We start from the raw sequence: 9,212 nt of genomic DNA on the forward strand, positions 1-9,212 counted from the left end.
GACATAATAGCTGCTTATGTTACCACTTGCAATAAAGTCAGGAATTTACGTTGGAAATGGGTAATTTTGATGTCATTGGCAATCCTGAAATGACGACGTCATACTAGTCAGCTGTGAAATAATTTTAAATATGGTAGTGAAGTGGGATTCGTGTTTTAAATAAGTATAGCTTCGATAAAATAGTGTAACACAAGAGAAAAGTACTGGAAAACAGAATCATAGCATAATGTCAAGATCCAACGAAAATATAAGTGTCACGGCAGTTCCTAAACAACCTCTGAAGAGGGTTGAAATTCCATTGTGTAAATTCAATGACGTAGCGATACCTCATCACGTAGATTTACTTCAAAAACATAAGATCAACATAGAAAAGGTAAAAATTGTGTTTTATGTCCATGAATTTCTTAATTTCTGTGTTCAAAAATAAATATGGACCATTCAGCTTTATGATATAATGTGCCAAAATTAAATTCAGGAACCTTTTCAAAGCAGTGTAAGCTACGTTTTAACCTATTTCATTACTGGATTGAGATTGTTCCATACATTTACTATGTGGATTGATAATTTGCCACAGCTGGTAGAACTTGATAAAGGTTATAAATTATGACATTTCATAATTTATTGTGAATATTGAAGGAACTGAAATAAATGGTACTGGACAATGTATTCAAATCAAACTATCTGGTCCTTTCTGGGATACGTAAATAATTTACAGCTGCTGGGAATTTTTTGTTTTCAGTCTTCTGTTTGTGATGTCATGTAGTATTGTATATCTTCTTCATCTTAAGGATAGAATTTAATTGGAAGTTTTTTATATCAGATTCCCATTCATAAATTAATTCTTGATATAAAGTGAAAACATTATAATAAATTTAGTTTAGCAATTTAAATTTTTAAAAGCTGATGTTGTCTAACCATTATGGTTGCAGTGCATCATTGATGTTGGAAAGATCTTCCTGTTTATGTGTGTATCATTATAAGTGGGAGGTTTCCATTTCAAATTCTGGCTGTGACTATGTCCCAATTAAGATTTTGTATGAATTTTTCAATTCAGGACAAAACTTTAAATACATCATAGCATCTGTTTCTGGTCCCCCTGAAACTGACCTTTTGTGTTGTTTGTTTTATGTTAATGTAATCTCAAATGGTGGTGTGGTACTGTTATATGAGGTCTGACAAATAACTAGACTGATGTTTAATGCAGCATCTCATTGGTGAGTTGCATATTTTGGATCATATGACTAGATTATTTAACAGGTTTGTGCCAGACAGTTCTTAAAAATAAGTTTTTAAGTTATAGTAACAATTTTACTTAAGGAATGTTTTATTTGTTTGTATAGAACATGGATGATATTGTTATAACTAGAAATCAACATGACATTTTTACTGAAATTGATGAAAAATGTCACTTCTTTGTAAGACATTCACATTTTGTGTGGGTTAGAAAAATGTTGGTAACATTTAGAAAATAGTACAGGGGGGTTATTAAAACTCTTTGAAAGGATTTTGCTTCGAAACTCCAGGAGCATTCAGAGCATTTTATGACAATAGTGAAAGGATTTTCAGAAAATGATTTTCAGGTATGTTCCCAGCCATGGCAGAGACACTGGAGTGTGTTTATAAAGTCAGAAGGCAAAGATGACCACACTCGCTAAGGTTAGTGACAGTATGTAATTTTTCTTTTCAGAATCAGTCTGGTTAGTAAATTGTCAGACACTGTATAACATAATAAAAAAGGGAACAGAAAAAAAATCTTAATATTTATTTATGTTGCCTCCATTGTTGACATGATATTTTCACCTAGTTATGCTTTTCAATGATTTATTGAATTGGTTGTGGTTTATTTATTGATGCTATCAGTAGCACTAGTACATAGTGGCACGGTGATAGATGTTGTCCATCATTCTAGTGAAGTTATCATATACATATTAAATGACAGGTTACACTTGTTTAATTTAGTTTAGTTTGTTTTATTATATTAGAATTATGTTGGGTTTATTAAGCACAGGAAAATAAATTAATAACATGAAATATATACTTAAAGTTACAATTACATATTAATCATGCATTGAAGTTCTTTCTTATCTCTGAAACAAATTCAGCAGTTCTTGTGAAACCAGGAATTAAAATCACATCTCACATTATCACCTTCAGACTGTACTTCTCAAATTCCTCTTCAGAATTCATACAAAGCTTGAATGTTGGGTAGAAAGAAATTTGACATTCCATATTGGATTTTTAAAACATCTCGTAACTTTTGTTTAGTTTAAGCTGTTTTCATTGTAAATTAAACATTGTTTTAAATTATCATAAATTTTCTTTTCATTATATCCATCTTCAAAAATTCTATTTTTTTTGTTATTCACTGATATTCATTTCTAAATTATAAGTATCAGCTTTAATTTAAGAAACATTGCATTGCTTCTAATTTATTAAAACTTATTAATTTTTATAAACAAATTTTGACTTTACATGGGAAGTTCAGTAGTAGCCTTTATGTATTTTGTGTGGCGGCGTACAAATGATAACGGCGATATTTTAAAATGATTCTAAAATCTATAAGCGAATTTTGGCCACCAGAGACAGGTTGTAACAACAATTAACATCTCATGCATATCCAAATGAAATATAATAATTTGTCATTTATTGAGTATAATAACTTTCAAGTATATGTCATTTATCCACACACATTAACCTAACCTAACCTATTTTTAAAACGATGTGCCCCAATAACCCACAAGTACCCAATTCTTAATTTCTTTGCACCAGTTTCAACAGTTGGGAGACTGGGATCGAATGCATTGTGAACAAATAAATGCAACAAGATTAATAAAACAGCTGAAAGCTCTGATTTATGAAATGGACATGCTAAGAAGTCAGGTACAAGATTCAGATCTACAGAAGTTTGACACTCTCACTGATAGGGCTCGCAAAAATGCTCAGGATGCCATTAAGGACTATCTAGGTAAGTAAAGTAATGATTGTAATTGGTGAGTGATCCAGTAGTACGAATTTGTGTGTGTGTGTTTGTGCACACGAGTGTATGTGTGTCTGTGTATCTCTGAGTGTGTGTCTGCGTCTGTGTGTGAGATCCTGACAGAAGACCTTCACTACATGTTATTACAGTGATCAAATTAAAAGAGGATCAGATTAACAGTGCATATTGCATGGGAGAGCTGAGGGGTGTATTCAAAATTTTTATTTGTAAACCTGAAGAAAATGGACTACTTTGAAGACCCAGGCATAGATGGGAGGATTCACACTAAACCAATCTTAAGGTGATATGGTGTGAACTGGATTCATCGGGCTGAAGATAGGGATACGTGGTGGGCGCTTGTGAAACGAGGAAACTTGCTTGACTACCTAAGTGACTGTTAGGTTCGCAAAACGGATGGATCTTCTTCATTTCTCAGTGACGGAACTAGCTGTCCTGACTGAAATTTCTTGTGGTTCCTTGCACTTCTTCCAGGAGAATCCAGTCTGTTATATTAAAGTAGGCTACCACCACTTCAAAATGAAAATTGTGCTGTAGGAACTCAATTTACAGTCATGACTGTGTATGATTTAGTATGATGTTATAAATTTTAGATTACTATTAGAAATTTGTTTAATATGAGAGCTGTATGCAGTAAGCATAGGGGAGATGAGAAATGGGAACAAAATTTTGGTTGAAAAGTGTAAAGGGAGGTGACAACTTAGAAAACCAAGGTGTAGATGTAAGAATAATTTTGAAATGGTTTTTGCTGAAATTAAATATATGGGCATGGATAGTATTTATCTGACAAGGTAGCAGGCACTTGTGAGCACAGTAATGAATTTTTGAGTTCCTTAAAAGGTAGGGAATTTCTTGACTAGATGGGTGCACTATTTGCAATTTATTAAAAGATTGCATTGTTTTCAACAAGATTTAAAGAATGTTTGTTAATTTAGAAGAAATTTTAGCATTAAAGTTACGTCAAAATCACGCAGGCATAAAGAATATACATGTTTCACTATAAATTTGCCAACCAGATTCTGTGCCATGAATAGCTAGTAGTATACCTTTAGTTTCTTAGTAGTTTGTGTATGGTTTAATGCAATTAATTTGCTATTTTTTCTAAGTTTTGAATCCTCAGCATCAGAAACCAGTTTGGGTTACACCGCAGAGTGACATCAGTGCAAATGACACTGAAGATGTAACAAGCAACATAGAGGAAGAAACCCTATTGAATCAGATGTCAGGTTTACCTGTAGAAATCACTGGCAGCATTTCCTCTGAGGAACTGGCCAAGCAAAAGGAATGTCTGAGGTCGTGGGAGAATCTACAGGCAGAGGTACAGGATATACACCAGCTGTTTGAAGACTTTTCACTTATGGTTCAGGTGAGGAGATTTACCTCTGTAAATGAATATTTAAACAGCCATTTTAACCTTCATTGTCCATGTGACACAGCTTACATGTAGTCCGGCTAACCATCATCGCGCTAGTGGTTTTAATTTTTTTAGTTTTCCATCACCACATTGACATATATAATCATTCATTTATCTTTAAGTTGTCTCATATAATAGGAAGTAAAAGTCTTGAATAGGTTATGTTATATGTAAAAGAAATTAATATTGAATTAAATTAGAATGTACATACATATTGCATACTAGAAAAGGAAATTTATATAACGGTCCATCTTCTTTGTAATAAACTGATAGTAATTAAAAGAACGTACTCCATTTTATTTATATATTTTATTTTTTTAAGATAACTTGATATACGAGGGGCAGTCAAAAAGTTCCTGGAATTGTGGTATAGCACTGTAATGGTAGGACATATGGCAAGGCTTACCTAATCACCTTCAAAGTAGGACCCTTGCGCACACAAACACTTGCTCCATCGATCCTGCCATTGTTGGAAGCACTGGCGGAAGGTTTCATTTGGAAAAGTCTGGAGTTCGGCCGTCGCATTCAATTTGATGTCCTCCATGGTTGCGAAACTCGTCCCCTTGAGGCCCATTTTCAGAGTAGGGAATGGCCAGAAGTCACTCGGAACGAGATCTGGAGAGTATGGTGGTTGGGTGATGACGGGAATACGGTTATTTAATAATTGTCCATTAGAAATTATAATGAAATGAAGTTGAACATGTGATACCGTATGACCATAAAAAGAGGTACCTGGCTGATCAGCTTGTGTTCAGTTTTTCCCTTCGCTGTTTGTATGTTTCTCCTGAGCACAGTTGTGAGCGTGACACATTTTTATATCACATATACGGCACACGTTCTTTTCCCACGTACTGCCATAAACATTGCAATCAGAATTTCTGAATGCATATTTTAGATATGATTTATATTTTGACATTATTAATACCAGGTGTCATAACCAAGTGGTTGGCAGTTTGAGAGATCCCAGGTTAAAATCTTAGCTCAGAGATAAGATATTCTGACAGGTTTTCATGATTTTCTACAGTCTCTCCAGGAAAATTCTGAGATAGTACCATACACTAGGCCCTGACCCCTTATTTCCACATCTTTTCCAATTATTTTTAATTATTTGACACTGTATTCTGAGCTGTTGAAAAGTCATTATGTAAACCAAAAATAAATAAATAACATTAATAAGTTATTTCTAAAGAATAGATTTTGTAATATTATTAATTTCAGAATTTACATATAACTTGTATTTCGAAGTACAATAAGGTACAACAGCAGGTCCGTAATGGACACAGATGAAACACAGTGGGGTTCCGTGAAGTCTACGAAACTTTAAGTTTGGTATCTATTCACAGCTGGTAAGCATGTTTCATTTTATGAATACTTTTATTTTATAATAATAATAGGAACAGAAGGAGAAGACTGATGAAGTAGAAGAAAATGTCGAAGAAGCAGCAGAGAATGTAGAGGAAGGCACATCACATCTGGTGAGGGCCGCACGCTACAGGGCTACAATGTATCCAATAGCAGGTGCTGTGCTTGGTGGATGTTTGGGAGGTCCAATTGGCCTTATTGCTGGCATGAAGCTAGGTGGGCTTGCCGCTCTTGGTTGTGGAGTCATTGGTAAGTATTTGTAATAAATTACTGTTTTCTGGCATGTTTTAAAGTGTAGTCTGATAGAAACTGACTGATGAAGATTTCTGTCTTCTGAGTTGTTGCGCTGTGTAGTCTGGTCGATGTTAACCAACGTTTCTGAGGTCATACTGCCTCCGTCATCAGGGCGATGAATCGCCCTGGTGAGTATGAAGATATCTGTCTTCTGGGTTGTTGCGCTGTGTAGTCTGGTCGATGTCTACCAACGTTTCAGAGGTCATAATGCCTCCGTCACCAGACTACATAGTGCAACATCCCAGAAGACAGAAATCTTCATACTCACCGCTGTGAAAACCGCAAATCTTACAAACTGACTGATGGTTACTGTTATCATTTTTATTTTAAGGATTTACTGGTGGGCAGTTGCTGAAAAAGAAACAACAAGCAGAAGGAGGTAAGAATGATGTTGAACTTACCAATATTCGACGGTCCAGCAACTTGCGGGGATCTGTTTCCTTACCACATCTGTGATACAAATAAAGTTCCTCGTTGCAGTACAGAGGTACTTACCACAAAGTAAGTTCTTTGAAACAAAGAAAACTTTATGAAATGTGGGCAGTGCAATATTGTTATAGTAAATCTTATTACAGTTTTATTTGGTGTATCCTGACGTGCTCGTAACTTGAATTGAAACTGTTGCTTTATTGTAATTTATATTTTTGTTTTCCATCGATGTGTTGTTTAAAACAGATGGAGGATGTAATGCCAGAAGGGTGTATTGATATTTCTGCTGTACACAGATATATTATAGCTACTTTTGGGCATATAAATGCAAATAATGCACATTTATGATATCAAATAAGCATAAGAGTTTAGTTTCCTGTAAATCAGTAATTTTTAATTTTGGCATGACGCCCTAGAAATTTTATACAAAAATATAAAGTAAGGAAACACTTGGATGTGTTAACTACAAAAGGTATATATTTTTTAGAACTCTCTCCTGAACTTAAGGTTTACTAATGGTAGTTTTTAAAATTGCACTGACATCATAACTAACAAAAGTGCCTTAAAATATTTGCACATATTTTGTGATGCTTTATACTATATAAAACTGAACTGATTTTGGTAGTTTCATAAATTATAATTTTATTGTGTGTTTGAGTGTGAATGTATTGCCAAAAATAGTAGCAAAAATTAAATTTGTTACAGTTAAGTCTGTGAAATTGTGTCATAGACTTGCTGAAACAGAAATACCATATATATTCTTTATTGAAGATTTCTGTCTTCTGGGTTGTTGCGCTGTGTAGTCTGGTCGATGTTTACGAACGTTTCAGAGGTCATACTGCCTCCGTCATCAGGGTGATGAATGTGCCACACACCCCACTGGCACATCGCCGTGATGACGGAAGCAGTATGACCACTGAAACGTTGGTTAACATCAACCAGACTACACAGCGCAACAACCCAGAAGACAGAAATCTTCGTACTCACCGCTGTGAAAACCTCAAATCTTACTTTATAGGGCCCCTTGTGCCTTTTTCCAGGTGAAACTCCCACCTCTCCTTTAAAAACCGATCGTTAATTTTGCTACGGAGATCATAAAATTCCGAACTCTTACGTAACTGCTCTTTTTAGCGGCAGAATAAGGAATTCCAAATTTGTAAGATTTGAGGTTTTCACAGCGGTGAGTATGAAGATTTCTGTCTTCTGGGTTGTTGCGCTGTGTAGTATGGTAGATGTTTACCAACGTTTCGGAGGTCATACTGCCTCCGTCATCACCCTAATGATGGGGGCACCTACAATTCTCTCAACAGTATGAAAAAATATACACCAGTGTTTGTTATAATTATTTCTTTATTGAAACAGTAAGCAAATGCAATTCTGTGTTGATCATTAAGAAGTTGGATTCGGTGTCTGGAAGTTGTCTTTTTGGAAGATAATAGTCATCATTGATGATTCCTGGTATTCCTTCATGTTGCATGTACTCCCTTCATTTTAAGATGCACTTTTTTCACATTTTAAAATTACTAAAATTTGGGTGTGTCTTAAATTTGATGTCATCTGATCACTGATATTGCACCTTTTTTTCCTGAAAATCTATTACTACATCAAGTTTGCATCTTACAATTGAAGAAATACAGTATTAGTTAAACTCCCCAGTATCAAATTTCATATGGAAATTTGTTCATTGGTTCTCAAGTTGTCACGTGCGCGGGCAGTCGGACACACGTGGCAAAGCGAAATGGTGCTTATTTTAGAACTTTTAGGTTCAGACATGCCTGAAAAGTACTTAAGGCCAGAAGAACAAATGTTTCAGGATTCGTGCAGCAAACCTTGTTCAGTACTTGCCACAACATAAATTTTTTTTTCTTTTTACGAGCTTCAAACACCATTTAAGTTCAGCGAACAGGCAACAAACATTGTTTTTTGTTGTTTTTCTTCCCCCTTGCGTGTGATAAACATCAAACAATTTAAAAACTCATGGCTTATTGTAAGCAATTGTATGGGTGACTGCACGAGCGACAGACGTCGTTTTAGGCTTCCTGAGACTGATATCAGGATTTCACTTCGAAAATCCTTCAGCCATTCTTTTCTCTTGGGCGAGTCTATGAGTAATATAATTTGTTTTTTTATTGGCTGTGAGCTGCTTTATATCGGTACATTATTTCAGACAATTGAAAATCTGAGATTTTCAAATTTTTTGCCAGGAAGTGTGTTGGATGTTGAATGGAAATGTCCTAAGCCCTCGCTGACACCAGCAAAACATTTGTCCTCGTTCGTCACTCGTCTGTTCACAGTTACCAAAGTGTTTTGACGCGTAACCAACGTATCTGACGATTATTGACAACGTTACTGTTTTTCTCTTATTTCTAGCCACGACCTGCATATGTAACATGTTAACATTCTGCTCTTATGAGAGAAGAAAACTGAATTGAAGCTTAATTTTGTAAAGTCCCGTTAAAAATGTCCCTCCTCTTTTGTCGAGAAGTCATTTAGCAGTAGAGAGTCTTACTGTTGCAGCAAATACTGTGAAACAAACTTTCACGTACACACTCCAATGTCTAAAGATTGACCCTTGACCAGGCCACACCTAGCTGAAGCATACCCTGCAGAGGAAGGTCAGTCCTCATTGTGGCAGGGGATACCAAGAGGGCTCTCAAGTTTTCCTGTACATTGGCCTCCTTTGCGTGCTGAATACATACATCATCTTCGTGTTTTCAC

The 9,212-nt window shown here is 35.3% G+C and overlaps 1 protein-coding gene across 3 annotated transcripts; it reads left to right on the top strand.

The window, feature by feature from the left end:
- The first annotated feature begins 90 nt into the window (after window positions 1-90).
- Syx17 (syntaxin 17) lies at window positions 91-7,246 on the top strand. Of its 3 annotated transcripts, none has more exons than XM_022061225.1 (6): window positions 241-373; window positions 1,581-1,656; window positions 2,770-2,965; window positions 4,102-4,361; window positions 5,804-6,020; window positions 6,397-7,246. In XM_022061225.1, the coding sequence occupies exons 2-6, from the start codon at window positions 1,639-1,641 to the stop codon at window positions 6,519-6,521; spliced, it is 816 nt and encodes a 271-aa protein (XP_021916917.1). In that variant the 5' UTR covers window positions 241-373; window positions 1,581-1,638; the 3' UTR covers window positions 6,522-7,246. The 3 variants fall into 3 exon arrangements, with proteins under 3 accessions (XP_021916916.1, XP_021916917.1, XP_021916919.1); XM_022061227.1 differs by having other exon boundaries at window positions 1,593-1,656; XM_022061224.2 differs by lacking the exon at window positions 1,581-1,656 and having other exon boundaries at window positions 91-373.
- The last annotated feature ends 1,966 nt before the right edge of the window (window positions 7,247-9,212 follow it).

This window comes from Zootermopsis nevadensis, unplaced genomic scaffold (genome assembly GCF_977971745.1).
Source record: "Zootermopsis nevadensis isolate Lab colony 2312 unplaced genomic scaffold, Znev_1.0 Znev_ptg000011l, whole genome shotgun sequence".
Taxonomy (NCBI): domain Eukaryota; kingdom Metazoa; phylum Arthropoda; class Insecta; order Blattodea; family Termopsidae; genus Zootermopsis; species Zootermopsis nevadensis.

Coding starts and splice junctions, on each gene's coding strand:
- Syx17 (XM_022061224.2), top strand. CDS start 227: ATGTCAAGATCCAACGAAAATATAAGTGTCACGGCAGTTCCTAAACAA. Junction 2,966..4,101: donor TGCCATTAAGGACTATCTAG/GTAAGTAAAGTA, acceptor ATTTTTTCTAAG/TTTTGAATCCTCAGCATCAG. Junction 6,021..6,396: donor TCTTGGTTGTGGAGTCATTG/GTAAGTATTTGT, acceptor TTTTATTTTAAG/GATTTACTGGTGGGCAGTTG.